General features: G+C 37.7%; 1 protein-coding gene across 16 annotated transcripts in view; it reads right to left on the reverse strand.

Moving 5' to 3' along the window:
• Window positions 1-1,369: 1,369 nt before the first annotated feature.
• The window catches only part of LOC105228515 (45 kDa calcium-binding protein), a 61,801-nt gene continuing 41,428 nt past the window's right edge, over window positions 1,370-21,742 (reverse strand). For all 16 annotated transcript variants that reach the window (XM_049449114.1, XM_049449113.1, XM_029551221.2 and 13 more), the window contains 3 exons: window positions 18,706-19,859; window positions 2,827-3,511; window positions 1,370-2,730 (listed from right to left, as the gene is read on the reverse strand). In XM_049449114.1, the coding sequence (XP_049305071.1) occupies window positions 2,656-2,730; window positions 2,827-3,511; window positions 18,706-19,349 (1,404 nt within the window). In that variant the 5' untranslated portion in view covers window positions 19,350-19,859 and the 3' untranslated portion in view covers window positions 1,370-2,655. The remainder of the gene's footprint in view (window positions 2,731-2,826; window positions 3,512-18,705; window positions 19,860-21,742) is intronic.

Below are 21,742 nucleotides of genomic sequence, written 5' to 3' on the forward strand. Positions count from 1 at the left end.
TGAAACCACATATTGTCCAAATCCATATCATTTATTTCGGACCAAAAATGTTCGGTTATCATTGAGCGGTAATGATTCCCATTCACAGTAACATACTGGTCTTGAGCATCACGGAAGTAGTACGGCTCAATGACGTCGTCGGCAAATCGCACAATCAATAAATCGATTGTGACATTCGCTGTGTGGCTTGTGGCACCGTCTTGTTGTCCAAGTCCATATCATCTATTTCGGGCCGAAAAATAATATATCAAAAATAAAAAAAAAATGCTTTATTTGCGATGAGAGGTCGGGAAATTGAAGTAATATAACGTGTTAAAGTTGTTGAGGTTTAAAAACGGTTTAATTCAATTTTAGGTAAAATTATGAAAAACTGCATATGACTTCTTCATTTTAGCACCCAGGTAGCTCGTTCCATAGGGTTTAGATTTTCTTTACCATCCTTCAGTCGAGGTTGTCTTACAGACAAGATTCAGATGTTTGCCATACACTTCTTGGCAATCTCGTCCACTATTTCATTGCCCCCAATGCCTTTGTGGCTTGGCACCCAGGACACTTCAGGCCGATATGCGATACGAGGCCTTGATTACTGCTTGGCTGTCTAGGCAGATATTGACTTTAGAGTTGCCTGTAGGTGCATTAGAGGCTAGCTCAGCGACTTTCGCAATATCAAAGACCTCAGCTTGAAATATACTGCAGTAGTCTGCGATTTATTTCCTACTTTATCTTCGTTTAGCTTGATGCACTTGACCCAGCAATGTTCCAACTTTTTTAATACGTCTGAAAAAAATACGTTTTCGGGAGGTCTAAAAAGTAGGCCGCCGTGAGGAAGAGAGCCTTCTCGGTCATCATTCACTGCTGTTGGTATTATGAGTGAAACTTTCATTAGGAAAATATTTATATGACCATCATTGTAAGCAACAGAATTTTCAAAGCTTTGGAATTAAGTTCTAAATAAATGTTTTAATTGCTTTCTAATAAAAATCGCCAAGTTATGGTCCATGAAAGTCGTTGAAACAGTCAAGCCAGCAGTAACTGATGATATCCCTTAGACTTCTTTTAAGATGTTGGACTGGTTATTATTAACTACATGTAATAAATTCGAGGAGCAGTTGCATCCGCTGCACATAAGGGAAAGAAACAAAAGAAAAAAAAAATGTTTTTAATCGAAATTATATTAACTGTCTTCGATTCGCCAAGCGTTACTCTCGAGCGAATCGTACAAACTATGTCAGATGCTCAAACCAATGTGCAGCATTTGTGGTGCAACCCTACGCTAACATATCCGCTGATACATGCGAAAAAGTGTTATACTATAATTCCTTATTATTAGAAAAAGCTCTTCTCGCGTGAAAAAAAAACGCTGCAGTAATCCTTTATTTTTGTTTTTATAAATTGCTATAATCTTAAGTTTTGAAAATACAAGAAAAAAATGTTATTTTCATTTGTCGTTAGAATCATTCACATTAGTCCAACTGATTTAAAATATGCAAAACAAAACTTGGTAACATTGGAGTTAGCAGCTGTACTAATAATACCAATAGTTCAACTCGATAACTTTTTTATTGAAGCGACCAGAAGCGCGCAGAAAAATTGCGAAACGAAGACAGCTATTATAAAGGAATATCAGTTCACAAATTTTTAGTACAACTTTTTATTAGAAATAATATACATACATACATATATCTACTAATTTAAATTTTAATTAAATATTTTTGAGTATTTTTATAACTTATAGAATATAAAAGCAAAACAAATTATTTAAAAATAAATTTCCATTTTTACAAAAATAATTTCTTAAAACATAATATCACTAACAATTCACATTGCTTGTATAATATCCAATTGCGATATATATTATATATTAGTATATAAAATACAATGAGAAACGATTCTTATTTATTGCCTTGCAAATTAATGTACTTTCAAATTATATCATACATTTGCATTTTAGTCTCTGGCGAAAATTGTTGGGATAGAAAATATGTTATGCCCTAAAAATTTTTTTTTGATTCATAATTTGGCATAAGCAGCTTTTTACTAAAGACTCTACTCACAATTTGCAGCTGAGTACGTTAAAAGGCGCTTAAAGTAACCGAAAAATGATTTTTGGTATTAATTATTTATTACTGGTTAACAAAAGTATACATAATAATGTTATACTAATGAATTGTAACAAAATTTTAATCTGCACTTTTTTCTGCTAAAGTGTAATAAAAAATTGTTGTTTTATTTCTACGAATTGACTTCTTGACAATTTATTTAATCTGTATTATTAATAATGATTTTTTTTTGATTGCGTCATTAATCGATAGTTCGGTTAAGTTCAATAAGCAGTTTAACGATCGATTAAATTGTGATCAACATTTGATAATTTTAAATAGAGCTAAAACGAATATTTTCATTTTGACAAATCTAAGAAAAAAGATGTATTTCTTTGACAAAGTTTGGCTAAGATAAATTTAATAAAATGTAGTCTAATTAATTTACTAAGTATTTAAAATAACTGAAAACTAAATTTTCGAGTAGTCAAATAATTGTGCAGATTCCAATTAAATCTAATCTTCCACATTATTTATATACACTGCAGTCTGTTAGCACGGACTTCAGTTTCCAAGATTCCCTCCATTTCATTAATTCAATTTGTTTGGCGGGCACTTAGAATTCTGTGTGGAAACTGTTTGCCGTGTCTATCATTTTGGAGGTGAGAAAAATCTCCGCATTTTCAGTTAACTGGAAGAGAAAAAGATTTTCAGAAACAAAATAAATATTTTTAAAAAACATCGTAAGTAGCAATTTGCCTTTAATCTGCACCTCTCCTCTACTTACCTCGTTCAACGTCAGTCGCCCATCCTTGTTCTCATCACATAAACTGAATAGCGTTGCCGCCTCTTGCAGCGCATAACGTGGCGTCTTCGGATTTACATAATTCAATAACTCCTCCCTATCCGCCCTGCCATCGTTATTCTTATCAATAATTCGCTTGAATTCCGCCCTTCTCTCCACAACCGTCTGTGAGATGAGCGACTTTCTGCGTAAATCTTCATCATCATCCACATTTACTTCGGAGAACTCATCGATCGTCAACTGATCATCGCCATCCTGATCGAATTGTCGCAGTAAATCATCAACTAATTCCAGTAAATTTGATATACTCGATTCGGGATGTCGAAATGAAAGATACTCATCGATTGTGAGACTAAAGAGATCGGTGCGCGCTGCTTCCGACCAACGAGCCTTATCGCGCATCATATCTTCGCGCGCTTTTCTATTCAATGCTGTATGCTTTATCTCATTGTGCTCATCAATGTCTGCATCGGTCATGCCGTGCTCTTTGAGAAAGAAAGTGTGATATTCTTCCCATGTGATTAAGCCATCGGCGGGAGATTTGTCCACACGCTGAAATTCGTGTGGATTATTCTGTATCGCCTCCTCAATATGATCCAAGATCTTCTGATTTATGTAAACACCAAGTTCCTGAATTGTCAGCTCAGAGTTACCATCTCGATCGGCGCTAAAAGAGAAAATGGAGTGGGAGTATAATAGATTAGAGTAAAAAGCACTGAAAGTTATTTACTGAAAGTTAGTTAGTATATTTTTATCGATACTGTTAGATTACACTTATTTATTTTTAAGAATATATTGGCGTTGTTTGATATTTTATACAAAATTGGACTAGACTGATATTAAACATATCACTTTATTACTCTAAATAAACTAACGGCTGTGTTTCTTTCGCAATCAGTTGCAATAACTATTGAACATAACTTGAGCAATTGCAGAGCTATCTTGAAACAAGAAAAAAAACGTTAACTTCGGTTGGACCGAAATTATTTATGATGTGGATTCAGAACAAATGAGGTCTGTGAAATAATGAACTGCTTTAGTTTTTGAGACATAATTGCGGAGGTCAAAAATATTTACTCCTTACAAATATTACATAAGGATGTACATAGAAGGAGCGATCCAAAGTAAACAGGACTTTTTCAATCTAGTGTCGCCTGGTAGCGCCATCTATATGTCGACTGGTCTATTAGAATCTGCTATCTTTATCGATTGTCCAGTGAGAATTTCATGACATTTCATTGATTGGAAGTGAAGTTATTGCGTTTTAAGTGTCAGTATGTTTGTGTTATTATTTATTTTTTAGGTTGGTAGTACTGTCAGTCACATTTTTGTCAAATTTCATGTCAAAATATTCATTAGTGTTTGAGATACGTGTCGTTTTGGGAACTGCTAAAAGTGAGTTGTCGAAATTTGTTGAGCAAAAAATTTGCATTAAATTTTGTTTACGGGTTTATCAATTTTCTGCTGTGGATACGTTGAGGATGGTGCAGAAAGCCTTTGGTGATGAGGCTATGTCTAAAAAAAAATGTTTACAAGTGGTATAGTGAGTTCCAAGGCGGCCGTGAACGTGCCGAAGACGAATAGCGTCCAGGGCGACCATCAAGCTTAACCGACGAAGCTCACGTTCAACAAATCAGAGATTTGGTGTTGAAAAACTGTCGATTTACAACTAGAGACCTTCCTGATGAAGGTCGCATATCGATATGCTCAGCCAATACCATTTTGAAGGAGTATTTGGGCCTCAAGCGCGTCAAATCTCGACTGGTACCGAAAACTTTGAATTTTTTGGAAAAAGTTCGTGATCATTTCGCCAAAAACTCAACCCATATCGTTCCGCAACCACCGTATTCACCTGATCTGGCGCCGTGCGACTTCTGGCTGTTCACCAAGCTCAAAAGACCGCTCCGGGGACACCGTTTTTATACGATAAAGGAGATTCAAGCCGCAGCGAAGACGGAACTGAAGGCCATCCCGGAAAGTGACTACAACCAGTGTTTCGAAGATTGGAAAATCCGTTGGCATAAGTGCATTGCATCGGGAGGGGATTACTTTGAAGGGGATGAAATTGATTTGGAAGAATAAATAAAGAATTTTCAAAATAAATACAATGTCACCTTATTTTTTGGACACGGTAGTAAATCACGATCAACATGTGGGCCAATCAAAAACTGTGCGTGAATTAATCAAAAATCAGCCGAAATCGTCATTGAAATTCAGGGAAATCGAATTGAACATCTCCAAAACATCGACTTCGGTGGGCATACCGGCCAAGGAGATAAAACACTCGTTCGACATGCTTTTGGACCGTGCAAAAAGCTGTATTGAAGCAGAAGGAGACTATTTTGAATTACGACAGTTATATCCAATTACTTTCTTTTGGATCTATTCAACAGGAAAATACTTTAGCTTGTGACGTCAATTAGCTTTGCTTAAAATATTATGAAAGTTTGACAGTTCGTTTATGACATAGCATGTCAAAATACTCTATTGTAATGGAATGAAAATGCATAAGTATGGGCGATATGGCTATGCTTTTATGATTTCATCATCAGAACAATAATTAGTACTACATATACACAATATTCATAATGTATTCATACTTTCTTGACTAAATAGATGAAAAGAGATAATGTTTCACTATCATTTCAGATACAAAGAGCGTAAAAATTTAATGTAGTTCAAAGAGAAGTAAATTAAATGTTTAAATAATGCGATTATATAAAATTACTTATTAACAATATTAGTAAATTTCTGCATTTTCGAGTTTTGCAGATTTTTTATCAATTAACCTAAAGTACCGCTTAAAACTTTTTAATTTAGCCGCTAAAAATAGTTAACGCTTTGCTTTGCTGACTATCGTCGGAAAACTTTACTCAACCGAAACAATTTCGAAACTATTTTAACGATACATACAAACATAAACACATCAAGACTTACATATATAGGAGAATATGCTAGTGGACAAACATTCCTGTAAGTGAAAATATTTTAAGATTATCAGAACTTTTCGGTAAACACGTTGTCTCCTTCACACGAAATTCGTATTAACCCAGTAGATTTTCCTGGTATCCACTGATTAATTTAGCAGCACTACTTCGAATAAATGAATAATTACGTATTATGTCATTGTCCAACAATGTATTGTCGTAAAAGTCTACTGAATGCACTGGTTAAACGCTATCGCCCGAACAGGTACGATTTCCTCAAACTGTTAAAACTGTTTAAGATTAAGCTACCTAAGCAATTTGAATGTACTCGAAGAACGGCTCCAACAATAGCATTTTATTCCTTCCTCGGAAATTGCCGGCAGGTGCATTGCTGAGAAGGTCGCTCTAAGGCTTATAGGATCTGCGTATATGAGGAGGTCAAAACAAAGTCACGTTGAAACTGTAAACTTGAACCACTGCGTCACAGAAGTCGGTTGCTGTGTCTCCACTTGCTTGCCGACTAGGAACAGAGAGAAGTTATTGAAGAAGATGCGCAGTAAGCTTTTTGATGAATGGGTCGAAGCAAAGGGGGGGAGTTTGGAGAGGAAGTTTTCTGAAATAAGGTTTCTAGCAAGCTTAGTTTTAGGCTACCGGGCTACTGCAGTGTTTTTCAGCTTCTATGCAATTGCGATGTCCTTCTGACTTAGAGAAGAGCGTAGGAGTTCAACTGAAATTAAATTCAAGCTTAAAAGAATTTCGTCGATTTGTGGCGGTCTTTTTGATGAATTCTATAGGAGACGTAGGAACCGCAACACAACGGCGTTATAACATCCATCATTGTTCTGTTTGTGAACCGAAAGGGCTACTATTTTGTTACCCGCTTTTTGAGAGGCCTCTATTAAGTTTCCTACTGGGTATTTGTTGATATGTAAGTATGTATTTATGTTCAAAAAGTAAAATCTTTTATTTGTTTTTCATTATGTAATTTTTGTAACTCTGTGTTCGCATTCCGAAGTTCGATGCTTTAAGCGCCTGCGGGAGAGGCTTGCCGTTAAAAAGTTTTGCATTTGCGTTTTAAATGCCGCATTGCAGAGCAGATCTTAGCAAAGATATCTAAGTAAAAGTTATAGCGCAGCATAGACAAACAAACATTCAACATACATTTATATATCTGTATATTTACGATTACGTGCTTATTTGCACTTGTTTTATAGACCACTTAATTTAGTTAACTGTTGCCAAATTTTCTTGATACACAAGCAATAAATTAGCACATTTTTTTGATATTGTCTCAGTGCGGACTTTACATTCGAAACTTATGAGTAACAGTAAATTTTACAAATTTATTTTAAAGTAATTACCCTATAATTGGTTTTGGAACTTATTCAAATTTAATAGAATAATGTTCATTAGTGAACTTTTAATTTTTAATTAAGCATAGTGGTATTGGAAACGAGAATTAGTATTCAAAAATTATGTAAAAATGTAACAAATAAATATTTCAGCCTCAGATTGGTATAAAAATTTGCATTATTTACCTATCTTAAAAGAGGATTTGATTGAACTCTATTTCCTGAAAACTCATTTTGTTCTGTTTACGAAGAACACTATGTATTAAAGTCAAGACTCTACATCGTGAAGATTTCTGACCTTCTTACACTATCGCCAGATCTTGACAAAAAAAAAGTTGGTATATTAATACACTGCTAACTTATTTTTCAGTGTGCAGCTTTCATTTTGGTGGTTTGATGACTCAGTTCTTATTTTTAAGAAATACAAATAGCAGCAAAATGTTTCCATTGGTGAATATCCGCGTTTGACAATCCTAGGTTTGTTTTGTGTGCATTGTAATTTAACAAAATGAGATTTGAAATAAGAAAAACATTAATTTCGCTTGCGTGGAAGCTAGAATACCCCGCAAAAATAGAAATAGAAAAGTTTCCATAAAGTAACTTGATTTTGACTGGTCACTTTGTATGACAACTATAGGCTGACTCAATTTGAATAATTTCTTCGGAAATAACACCGTTGCCTTGGACTATAACCTATGTCAAAACTGCATCTTGAAGATATGTCATCAAATAAAAAAGCTTTCTGTACAAGTACTTCATTCCGCTCTTTCAAAAACTGTTGGACCAGTTCGCATATATACAGAAGGACACGGCTAAGCTCGTCTTGCTGATCAGTTATACATACATAAATGCATTTTACAGGGTCTCCGATGTGTACTTTTCGGTGTTACAAACTCCGTGCAAACTTCGTACAAACTTAATAAACCCTGTTCAAATATTACATTATTGTGATGATAAAATAGAAAAAATATTTTTATATTACAACAAGTAAGAAAGGGTTAAGTTCGGGTGCAACCGAACATTTTACACTCTTGCAACTTGCGAGAATCAAAGCCTGTAAAACGTTAACCAGAGGATCGAAATCCAAGCAATTTTATATAAAATATCGTATATACAAGTGCAACTCATACACTGAAAGACACATAAGGTTTGTTAGAAAACCGACTCGAATTTATCTATTTTTCCCTATACCACATACTATTAACATGCCACATCCTAAAAAACCAATCATTTAGAGTAAAGTCAGCCGGATGTTCGAAAATCATGATATTCGTTATATATGGGCTAAGTCAAGTTTTTGCTCAAATTTATCTATTTTAGGCACTAAGATACACAGTTTTGAGTAAAACATTCTTCCTTATTTTTATTAAGATAACCCATACATTGGCCGATATATGCGTTACAAAGCCACCCGGAAGTTCGATTATCTTTATATTAGGTATATGGAGCTAATGGAAGGTTTTTGGAAAGGCCCGATTCAACCCATTTTTTACATACGGACACATTATTGTTGGAGAAGTATTATCCCTGAATTTCAATTATATATCTCACACATTGACCGCTATTTTTGGTCAAAGGTCAACTACTGATACTTAGATTTGAAAAGGTTTTGGTCATAAGGCGAATTTAATCCCGTTATATTAATTGCTTTATTATTTGTGTACCAGAAAGTAAAAGAATCAAGCTGAATTTAAAATGGTACTATATTGGAAGTACGAGTAGGTGGGGTTATTGTCCGATTTCGCTCATTTTCGCAACGTAACATAGGAATATAAAAAAAATGCTAAATTTTGTCAAAATCGGTCAGCCGAGGCTCGAGATATGGCATTTCACCAACAAGTGGGCCACGCCCATCGTCCAATTATTACCCCGCCTCCGCTTTTAGTAGTTTTGAACAGTATCGTTATATGGGGAGTGAACGGCGTTTTCATCCGATTTCATTCATTGTAGTATTAGTGCCGCCCGAATTTGGTAGTTGCAGTTTTAGTGGTTTGAAGATATGTATATTAAACTTATTTGAGGGCAGGCCACGCTACTGCGATCCCCTGTGCCAAATTACAGTTTCATATCTGAATGTAATGCTTAGTCATGTACTCGTACCTTTATATGCTTTCGGTCATTGGCGATTTGTGGGCGCGGAAGTGGTCAGATTACGCCCACTTACAAACTCGTAATTTTTAAGGAACCTGCATACCACGTTTAATCAAGATATCTCAATATTTTACTCAAGTTATAGCTTGCACGGATAGAAACTTTCTTGTCATCCTGACCGTTTATACATTGCATATATATTAAAGCGTTTTTTTTATTGAACTATTAATTTTTTTCAGTCCCGTTACGAAATTTCCTTGGAAATACCCAAAAAAAACTCCCTGAAAATTTTAGCCCTTAATATTAACATTAAGAACTGGACCAAGGCCTGTAAAAATTTTCCATAGAAAATAAAATCGTGAGTTTTTATCTTTAAATTCCTACAGATCAGAGGTATTTTATGGCATCGCTTTGACTTTAGGCGCATGTTTCTTAGAATTGTTCACTCTACAAAAGTGCCCAGTGCAACAAAGTCGTAACTCACACCAGCGAGGTAGTACGGGGCTCTAAACTTGATTTTTAAATGAAAATCGTATTTTTTTTGTATTTATCTCGTAAATGACAAGAGCTATAGAAAAAATTTAAATGACAGATTTGTAGGAAATTTTATTTGTTATTTGTTTTGTTTTAATTTTTTCGAACATATCTATTCGACTCGACTATTCATATCACCATCATTTATCTTGAGACCCAGCATACATTATTGGATAATATTCGACAGAACATACCACGTCCCGCAAGTGGTGAAGAAAATATAGCAGACCTAGTTGAGAGTCCACGAAGACCGTGGAGCTCGATTCGGCGCCGTTCGCAGCAACTCCGACTGACGTATGAAACGACTTGGCGCATTTTACGTCAAGATCTAAAATTGGAAGCGAACAAAATACTTGTGCAAGAACTGAAGCTGATCGACCTTCCTAAGCGATAAAAAGCTGCAGAAAGATCCGACGTTTTCTAGCCAAATTTTGTTCAGCGATGGGGAAATTTCTGGCTCAATGAATATGTAAACAAAAAAAATTGCCCCACTTGGAACGAAGAGGAACCTGATTCAAGAGCTACCATTTCATCCAGAAAAACCACGGTTTGAAGTGGGTTGTTGATTGGTGGAATTATCGGTCCTTATTTCTTCAAAAATCATGCCGCTGAGAATGTAATCATCAATGGCGACCGTTATAACTGACTATTTCATGCCTGAAATTGAAGTTCGTGACCTCGGCGACATTTGGTTTAAACAAGACGGCGCCACTTCCCACACATTGCAACAATCAACGGATTTATTGAGAAAACACTTCGGTGAGCAAATAATTTCACGTTTTGATCCTGTGGATTGGGAACCAATATCGTGCCAAAATCGTGTGATATCACACTCTTAGACTTTTTTCTGTGGAACAAAACATCACGCATGTTAGTTACCAGTCAAAATGCTCGAACGAGTCATCGAAAATTGGATTAAACGGATGGGCCATCTGAGCCGTGGCCAACTTTTGAAAGAGATATTCTTCAAAAAATAAATGCCGAAGAATATTCTTTCGAATGAAAGTAAACATTCCCGATTAAAGTTCAAGTTTCTGTGTTTTTGGTCTAAAAAAGTAGGGAGCCTCGAAATGTATCACCCTTCATTTTATACTAAATCTCGTATAGATCTCGCATTAATTTCCGGTGAACGGAAATGAACTTACACAGCATTGAAAGTGTTTGACTTGCGAGATTAGAAATGCTGCTCCACGTGTTTGAAAAAACTTTCACATTTCATTATGTTGGAAAGTAATCATTCAAATACTGATCGGAGAAGGCTAAGAGGAAGTAAATAACAATATCGCTTATTGCCTAGCTAAAGGTTGTTTGTTATGTATATATGTATATATATAACAATCAGGGTGACAAGACGGTTTTCAGGTGACTGCCTGTCCGTTCTTCTAATCGTCACTCCTGTAGGTGGAAGCGATAGCACAAGTGACACACATGTTCCATAGCACCCAAGGCCGGTTGGTACTGCAGATTGGCGGATAAGGTTAGCCACACTTATATAATGGCGTTAAAGAAAATATTATAAAGGACTATAATTCTCACCGAGAAAATGTTTTTTACAACTTCAGAGGCTGTGTTAAAATGAGGAAATCGAATGGTAATCTCGACCACTTCCCTTATAACGGTCGACCTCCGAAGCGTTCGATTTTACATCCAGCCTGATATAAAAGGGCCTCATAGGAATCGGGGAAGCACTATTCCTAGCTGCCATATATTTAATATAAAAACTTTTGAACTTCCGGTTGACTTTATACGGTATACATATATCGGTCAATATGTGATTTATCGTAACGAAAATCAGAGAGCACCTTTGTTATGATAATTGTATGCCATGGTGGCGAAAATTGATAAAATCGGTATTATAGTACCCTTCGTTCCCATCTGCCTAATATGAAATTTGTAACAAATCTTAGTCAAATTAAAGGATTTCACCTGACGCTAAATGTATGATATTTTAATGAGGATTAAAGTGGACATGACCAAATTAAGTTTAAACCTGAGTATGAATAAAATCGTTTTAAGCCTCATATTTCCAATATAAGGATTTCCGATTCTTTGTTTGACTGTTTGCTTATACAATATATACCTCCTATGTAATTTATATCACATATATCTTACATATGTATACGTAGATTGTACCACGTACATCTCATTTGAGCTAATCTCGACGTTAATATATGTAAATATCTTGGACATGAAGCAAAATCGAGTATTGCAACTACGTGAGTCAACGCTCAATAAAAAAAACTTAACGAAAATCCAATTTTGATTGTAATAAATTCGCGCTTTCATGAAATGTAGAAAATTTAGTTTTTACTCAACTTATTGCTATAGAGTATAACATAGTATTTGATAAAAGAAATGAAGCTGTGCGGATTGCTATAGTTTCTTTTTTGTTTTTTACTGTTTTAGAAAATTCGGAAATGTGCAAAGATGACTCAAAAATAGATATACTACTTAAAAACCGCTAGTTTGCGTTAAGTTGTCCTTTCAGTTCGTAATCTTCCCACCGAAATCACATGTAATTGATTGAGAGTCTAGCCTCCTTATATTTTCGATTACCAAAATAATGGCAATAGCGACACTCTTTTCACCACTCTTTATTTCAACAGCCCATATTTTTTTATGGATGGTAATAATATTTTTTTTTAGTGGCAAAAATGCTCGAAATTCAGGCCTCTAGCCTAGAATACCCTCGTGAAATAGATTATTGCAAACTGTTATTCAGCCATTAACTGCAAGCTTTTGACTATTCACTTGTAAGCGCATAATTGCATTTCGGCGCTGATTAAAATATGCTCGTGCGCTTTTAAGGTCATTCGGCGATGCATAAAAATTCAGTGCGGCACAAGCGCTTGAGGCGACCGGCGCGTTGCGCACGAAAATATCTTTATTATTAACATTTTTAATATTTCCTTTGTATGGCCGTGTTGCAGCTAACATACTTGCGGCTTTTGTGAAACAAATTAAAATTTAATTCCTTTTAGCATTTAGCGTTTACACGGCAGCTTCATGGAAATTCGAATCAGCGTGCGGGCCATGCCATTCACGCGGCGCCGTGTGGTGTGAATGGCGGAGTGTAGAAAATGTAAATTGCAAAAACATAATGGGAATGTTAAAAATGTGGCCGCGGCACGCATATAATATCTTCATGTATGTATGTGTATGTACGAATACATAGGTATGTATTTGATAAGTCTGAATGCGGGAACTCATACGCCGTGTACGCCAAAATTGCAGATTAAAATATCACATCCATACTTACAGCGCTCATACATTTTTGTGAAGCGCCCATATCGGTGTGTTTGTGTGTCAGAATGTGCTTGAATTTCCTTGCATAATCACATTTCGCCTGCGTATGTGTTTATGTGTGCGTGTGATGCAAAAACGACATAATAATTATGCGCTCACACCCGCAGTGCAAAGTCACTGCAGTCCATCGCCCCCGCTGTTTGCGTAACTGACTAAATATTGCCAGTTGAATGGCAGTTTGTGTCTATGTGCCTTGGTGTGTGTGGCTCTCCGCGTGTGTGTAGAAAACAAAATCACTTTGGGAGTTCGTGTGGCGTGTTGTTGTGTGCAACCGCGGAATGTAATAGCAGAAAAAAAACCTGGCAACTAACGGGAATGCTAACACACTCACACACTCTCGCAGATGTGCGAGGGATTTGCGTTCATCGATTTCAGCTCATCCTCAGCGATTTTTAAAGCTGAACAGAGATGTTTCGCAGTTCTTTTTGCCGCTAATTCCCCAGCGTAGTTTTGTTGTTTGTTTTTGTGTGCAGCTTGGTATTTGAGGAAGCGATTAAAAAGTGAAATGTGATGACTGAGTGCTGAATCCACATATTGGGAGTTGAACCTTTTTATTATCAGAGAGATGAATAGTAATATTCACTTCGAAATCCATTAATATAAAGCAGTTGACTGCGGAGAAAATTAAATATTTATCAAAACGTAAAAATACATACATATATACTAAGGGACGAAATTGTATATTTGCGAATAAAAGACATAAGGAAAACTACGATGCGCTTACGAAATTCCAAGAACTGACAAAATTTCTTATAATTTGAGAAAGTAAATGTAGAGAATTCATCACCAAATAAGTTCATTTTCAAAAGTTCAGTGTTCGTGGAAGGGAACAGCTTTTATACCAATACAACTATTTGGGATAACTGCATATGCCGCTATCACTCTCCCACAAGATTACTGGCTTGTACTGTAGATAAATTTTAGGATGCCTTATGGATCCTTCTTCATCTCGATTTTGTAGATCTTTCCAACCAAAACAAAAAATACCTCGATTGGCTAGAAAAGCTCTTGGAAAAAAAAACTTGGTTATTTCTATTTTTCAAAAAAATCTTTAGGCTCTGTGAAAAAAGTGTATATAAAAAAGTTGTAATCTTTTCATTACGTACAACTTTCACATATAACTTTTTTATATAGGACTCGTATTTTACTGAAAATCGATTTAAACCGTTTTACCCTTAAAAATTCCACCCTATTGTTTTCTCGACCTCAGATTGCTCGTAAACTACAAGTATTCTTCCACACATTTTATCTTCCTTTTCCACATTCTATGAACCTTTTACTATTCTTAAAGTCTTCTGCACTGGCCTATTGATCGCGAGGGGAAAAATGTATGTTATTACGCTTTACGAATAAAAATTGTAAATGATTTTGTAATCTTATAATTAATAAGTATGGAAGGGCTAACTTCGGGTGCAACGAATATTTTATACTCTTGCAACTTGCAAGAATCAAAGCCAGGGAAATACTTTAAGGTATAAAACCAATCATATAGAGTAAAAGCAGCCTGGTATCAGTTTTATAGGAGCTAGGCCAAATTTTCGTTCAAATTTATCTATTTTAGGCACAAAGATACACTTCTTCTTCTTAATTGGCGTAGACACCGCTTACGCATTTATAACCACAGCGCGCCAGTCGTTTCTTCTTTTCGCTACTTGGCGCCAATTGGATATTCCAAGCGTAGCCAGGCCCTTCTCCACCTGATCCTTCCAACGAAGTGGAGGACTTCCTCTTCCTCTGCTTTCCCCGGCGAATACTTTCAGAGCTGGAGTGTTTTCGTCCATTCGGACAACATGACCTAGCCAGCGCAGCCGCTGTTTTTTAATTCGCTGGACTATGCCAACGTCGTCATATATCTCATCGTTCCTTTGAATGGGATATTCGCCGTGGTCAACGCGCAAAGGGCCGTAAATCTTTCGCAGAACTTTTCTCTCGAAAACTCGCAACGTCAACTCATCAGTTGTTGTCATTTCCAAGCCTCTGCACCATACAGCAGGACGGGAATTATGAGCCACTTATAGAGTTTGGCTGTTGTTCGTCGAGAGAGGACTTTATTTCTCAATTGCCTACTCAGTCCAAAGTAGCAGCTGTTGGCAGGAGTTATCTTGGATTTCCAGGCTGACATTGTTGGTGGTGTTTACACTGGTTCCCAAACATACGAAACTATCTACAACTTCAAAGTTATGACTGTCAACAGTGACTGTTTGTTTGATGACAGGAGATATTTCGTCTTGCCCTCGACCACATACGCATCTGCTTTGCTTCCTTGTCCAGTCTGGAGCAAGCAGAACTAACGGTGCGGTTATTGAGGCCGTTGATATCAATATCATCGGCATACGCCAGCAGTTGTACACTCTTATAAAATATTGTACCTGCTCGATTAAGTTCTGCAGCTCGAACTATTTTCTCCAGCAGCAGGTTGAGGAAGTCGCACGATAGGGAGTCGCCTTGTCTGAAACCTCGTTTGGTATCGAATGGCTCGGAGAGATCGTTCCCGATCCTGACGGAGCTCAACGTTAGTTTACACAGCCGTATTAGTTTTGCGGCGATACCAAATTCAGACATCGCGGCATAGAGGCAGCTCCTTTTCGTGCTCTCGAAAGCAACTTTGAAATCGACGAAGAGGCTCGGCTCGAAGATAGCTCGACCGGTAATCCATCGGCCCCCGCCGCTTTTTTATTCTTCAGGCGGGTAATTGCTATTCGAACTTCTTCATGGTCGGGCAATGGAACGTCTGCTCCATCGTCATCGTTTGGGGAATCGTGTTCGCCTTCTCCTGGCGTGGTGCATTCACTGCCTTTCAGCAGGCTAGAGAAGTTAAGTATGCTCTGGGCATCGGTCACTAGATCACCTTTGGGGGTTCTACAAGAGTATGCTCCGGTCTTGAAACCTTCTGTAAGCCGCCGCATTTCTTCGTAGAATTTTCGAGCATTACCCCTGTCGGCCAGCTTATCAAGCTGTTCGTACTCACGCATTTCGGCCCATTTCTATTTTTGTCTGAAAATGCGTCTCGCTTCCCTCTTCAACTCTCGGTATCTATCCCATCTCGCACGTGTTGTGGTCGATCGTAACGTTGTTGTTTTCTCTCCGCTGCAACACGGCACTCCTCGTCGTACCAGCTGTTCTTTTGCATTTTCCGAAAACCAATGGTTTCGGTTGCAGTTGCACGTAAGGAGTTTGAAATGCCGTCCCACAATTTCCCTATACCGAGTGGTCTCAGGGAGCAGGAGCGCAAGTCGAGTAGAAAATCGTTCGGCTATCTGTTGTGATTGCAGCTTCTCGACGTCGAACCTTGAGCTGCTTGAGCCATATGTAAAAGAATCGTTTCTGGCCACTCCCAAGTGAATGGCGATCAAAGAACTTTCCTCACTTGCGCGAACTTCTACACATGACTCCATCCACCACAAATATACACTGTTATGAGTAAAACACGCTATCTTGTTTTTATTGAGATAACTCACATATTGGCCGATATATGCGATACACCCGTAAGTTCAAAAATCTTTATATTAAGTATGTGGCGGCTAAGGGAGGTATTGGTCCGATTAAACCCATTTTGTCATACAGACATACCGTTATAAAAGAAGGTTTATCCCTGAATTTCAATTATACATAAGTACATATATGTAGTTTTTAGTTTATTAAGTTCATTAATTTAATATTTTTACACATTTTTCACAACTTATATACTCACTTAACTTATTCTAATTTATTACATTTTTACATTACATTACAGTTTACACTTCAATTGTCAGGCACTGGCTTGTCTGCCCCTCTTGACTATTTCAGTACTACTATGCCAATCAACTCGATTCTCGACTATGCTTGACTATATAGTTCGAATATTGTGCGAGTGTTGTTCGAATTAAGTAGATGTTCGTGGTTTCAAAGGCACGTCCGCTACGTGTGGACCTTTGACCCACAGGTTCCACTCCACATATATATCACACACTGACCGACATTTTTGATCAAAAGTCAACTATAGATACCGGGGTCTACAAGTAAATATTCGGTACATAGGGTCTTGAACAGTTCTTATTGCATGTGATCTAGTGAATGATGCCCAGAGCATAATGAAAATTTGGGAGGGCAGTGAAAGCATAACACCAGGAGATGGTGAACCTGATTCTCGAATCGATGACGATGGAGCAGATGTTCTATTGCCCGACCATGAAAAAGTTTAAATAGCAATTACCCCTCTGAAGAACAACAAAGAAGCGGGGGCCAATGGATTGCCGACCGAGCTATTCAAATATGGGCATGACAAAGGGCCAACACATGATTCTTTGTAAAACAAGGTCGGACGAAAGCATGCCCGACAATTGGAATTTAAGTGTGCTATGCAAAATACACAAAAACGGAGACCCACAATCTACGTCAACTACCCTGGTATAAGCCTCCTCAACATCGCATATAAGGTTCTATCGATCGTATTGTGTGACAGACGTCAACAAATTATTGGACCTTATCACTGTGCAACATGAAAAGGAGCTGCCTGCCGCTACGTCTGAATTTCAGGTTTCAGACATGGCGACTCCCTATCGTGCGACTTTTTCAACTTACTGCTGGGAAATCATTCGAGCTGCAGAATGTACAGCTGCTGGTGTATGCCGATTATATTGCTATCATTGGCCTCAACACCTGCGCCATTAGTTCTCACATACGAATTTGATATCTCAGCAAATTAAAATGGCGGTTAAGCTGATGTTGAGCAATACCAAAGGGTCTGTCAGGAATGGGAAGAACTTTTCCGAGCTATTCCATATAAAACGAGGTTTCAGACATGGCGACTCCCTATCGTGCGACTTTTTCAACTTACTGCTGGGAAATCATTCGAGCTGCAGAATGTACAGCTGCTGGTGTATGCCGATTATATTGCTATCATTGGCCTCAACACCTGCGCCATTAGTTCTCCTAACATAATTCATCTATTATGTATTAAAGCTGAAAAATAATTTAATTTGTATATATCTAGGATTGTTAGGCAAAATTATGAAAAGACAAAAAACACGCTTTTCAAATTGTCAATGCAAGTAAAATCGCTTTAAACCAGAGAAGGCTAAAAAATGAAGCAGAGATTGTTGGTGCAAGTACTTGCGCCAGTTACGGTTTGGATAAAAATTATGTGCGATAATTTAATTTATTAATGTTTAAAAAAACTTAGCTTTTGGACTTTTTTCTTTAAAATAACATCCATTCATATAAAAACCTAAATAAAAGTTCTCATCACCTGCTTATTATCATCTGTAAGTGCTTTTATCCATCCTCTAGCGAAATGGCAGCCTAATCCACACTTAATCTAATGAAAGAACATTTGTAAATTTCTAGGCCATAGCCTGTGCATTGAAACCACTTCAGTTGTGCTATTCCACATTGCTCATTAGCGCTTGCTTAAAACCATCAAAACTCTGCACAACAATTTATACGGATTTAGTTATTTCACCCTCATACTAATGAAGGCATTTAGTAACCATTAATTATTTTTTCTCCCACACTGCTCACCGTCTCATTGGGGGATAGGCAAGCAAATAAAAACAAAAGAGGAAAAGAAGAAATATTGCGCGCTGAATGCCTCGCCTTCGTGTTAATGCTTCGTGCACGTTTATCTACATAGATATGCTTAAGGATATGGATCCCCACAAGGAGGTACTTACCGTTTGAATGCTTTCTCGAGAATTTGTTTCTCGTTGACGGAGCTCGCTGCTAAAATAACAGTTTCCGGTTCGCTAGGTTTACCGCCTTGCCGCGCGCCACTCACGCTCACAACACCGCCGGCCGCGTCGTTAGCCACAACGGCAGCAACACGCGCCGCTGTACTCTTCTGACTGCCCACTTGCTTCGCCGGCCCATTGCTAGCACTACTCAAGCGCTGCTGGGCATTTTGTTGTTGAAATGTTGTGGCCAACACAGCTTCCGGCGGTGTTTTCAGCACATTATTTCCGTTCGCTGCGCTCGACTGCTCGTGCAACGCCGCCGAAACTGCCACCTTCTCGGCCACACTCTTTTGTCCGTTTCGCTGTAGCGCTTCTTTTGTTAGCCTACTTTGTTGTTGTATTGCTGCTTTCGCTTCTATTGGATATTTGTTTGAGTATTCCAGCATTTGTTGTGGCAGCGCGCCTGGCTGTGGTGCCGCTCCGCCATCGCCGCTCCCCGCCCGCGATTTGAGCGTGTGCTGCAGTTTGTATGTGGTGCTGTGCAGTATCAGTCCAATGAAGAACATGTAGAAGAGTATGGCACAAATGGTGGACCAGCGCAGCCAGCGGAAAGTCTTGCTGAGTTTGCTGACAAGTGGTGACATTGTCAATGTGCTATTGTTTTTGCTACTCTGATGTTGTTGTTGTTGGAAGTGGCTGACCGCACGGTTGCTCGCCGCTCAACGACTGATATGGAACGTAGCTGCGGTGGTGATATTGTTGTTGTTTTCGTTGTTGCTGCAGCTGTTGCAACAGTTTGTAGCACTTCCTCGTTTTATTTAGGAAAATTGTGAAATTTTTAATTATTTTTCTTGTCTTTGTGCGCTTTGCGCATTCTTTATTGGAATCTCTTGCGAGCCTAGCAAGCAGGACCCTGCTGGAGCCTTATTATTTGTTGTTATATTTTTATTGTGCTCTTTTAGTGTCACTTCACCATTATTTTGGTTGTTGTTGTTGTTTTTCGTCAACGCTTTTGCAAAGTTAGTGACAAAGCTGTCACAGTCACTGTCACTCTCACTGTGGCGCTCTGACTGTTTTGCAGTCGTTTTTAATATCGGCGCACTTCTTTTATTTTGTATGTATTTGTTGTTGTTGTGTGTTTTTGTGCGTGAACCCTGAAAAAGATGTTGCTTTGTGAAAAATGTGATTTATGGCGGAAAGAAAATCACAAAAGCCACAGCAATCACTTTAACAAAAACTTCCGAAAATCACAAAAAGTTCTCTCTCGAGCCTACCGCATGAGTTGTTAGTGTTGTTTGTGCCACAATTGTTCGTATGTAGTATGGGTTTTTCAGTTATTTGACCGCCACTTGTTACAGCATTTATCCTTTTTTTAACATTTTACTTTTTCACAATTTTTGTTGATGTTTGTGTTGTTGAAATCCAATATGCTTTCACTTTAGAATTTATTTCTTCCTTATTTTTCAATATAAAGCAAGTTAGGGTACAACAGATCAAAGGCCTCAGTGTATAATTTTATCTTCCTTTCTTTTAAGAGTCTAAAAAGTTTTTTTTTTGCTGCTTGTTTTGGTTTGAACCAACAAGCGGTCGGCATACATACTAAAACAGATTGCGAGTCGAATCTCATTACATAGTACTGTTTGAAATCCAAAGGCAGCTATTTTGTTTATTTACTGAAACTTGAACCTATTTTTTTCGATCTAGAGTATCTAGGGTCTATACTGCTGTCGAGGAGTCATTCGCAAGAGGTGGCGTCTATTAACGAAAGTGGCCCTCTGGCTCTATGACACCATAGTCAAGCCCATCATGTTCTGTGGAGTCTTTATGTGGTGGAGGGCTCTGGAAAAGACCACACTTGCAAAGAAACTCGACAGCGTTCAACCGGCGGCGCTCATCAGCATGCATGGTGCACTAAGGTTCACTCCAGCCATGGCAATTAACGCCATTAGCTATCTATCCTAACTTAACCTCTATGGAATGATTTATCAAACTGTGGTTTGTTGGTTAAAAGTGAGACACGAGAGCGCCGGTCCGCAGTTGGCTGCATTCACGCCATTTTTGGCCTTATTGTAACCCCAGGTGGTAACCAAATTAAGTCTTATCCAAAACTTAAGAGGATTTGGTAAAACACAAACTGATGCATTTCTTTTTCAATTACACTCCCAAAAAAGTAATGGGCCACAAAAAATTATTCGGGATGCATTATTATCTATGGTAATTATTATTACTTTTTGATTAGACTAATGTCATGTTCAATAATTTTCGATTAGCAGCATAAAAAATTTAATAGTTTTGTTCACCTAATGGTTAAACGTAATTTCTAAAAATAATCGAGATAGGTTGGGTTGAGTTAATCTGGTAGGCCAATAAGTAACGCATAGAACACGCTTGACGTGAATTTTAACAAAGTCTACGGCCTCACTATTGATACTTCCTCCCGTGTATCATACCATGGGGACCTCAGATGCTTACAGCGTAGTCTTGCCAATGTGGGACACGTACACAAGTGTTGCTCCTTTGTTTCCTTGGTGCCCTGCTCTAGACATTTCCTGCAGCCTTCTCGATCTGTCAGCCCCATTCTGCGGGCATCAGTTAGCATTCTCATCATGTTCCTACAGTCTCTTCTCTTCGAGTTTAAAATATATAGGGTTATGTATATCAAAACCATCAGAATGTTGAGGCGAATTGATTTCGGTATATCTGTATGTTCGTTCGTATGACTATGCAAACGATATCTTGATTAAAAATTAGGAAATATTGATGCAGCTTGTGATGGGCAGAAACAGTTTGTTGCTACTTTAGAAAAATGGTCGTATTGAAAAAGATTAAAAAAAACATAATAATTCACTTCAACTTTGTGCCTAATTAAGCTATAAAGCTTGACTTTAATACAAGATAATGACTCTTATTTTATAACGAGCGTATTGCCACCTTTTTTCTGCAGGAACTTTGACGTCGAAGCTTAAGTTTACTTGCCTTTACAAGGGATGCCTTAAACTGATGGCTGAAATCGGACTTACTTGAATCACTAAAGCAG

The sequence above is a fragment of the Bactrocera dorsalis genome, chromosome 2 (genome assembly GCF_023373825.1).
Source record: "Bactrocera dorsalis isolate Fly_Bdor chromosome 2, ASM2337382v1, whole genome shotgun sequence".
Classification (NCBI taxonomy): Eukaryota; Metazoa; Arthropoda; class Insecta; order Diptera; family Tephritidae; genus Bactrocera; species Bactrocera dorsalis.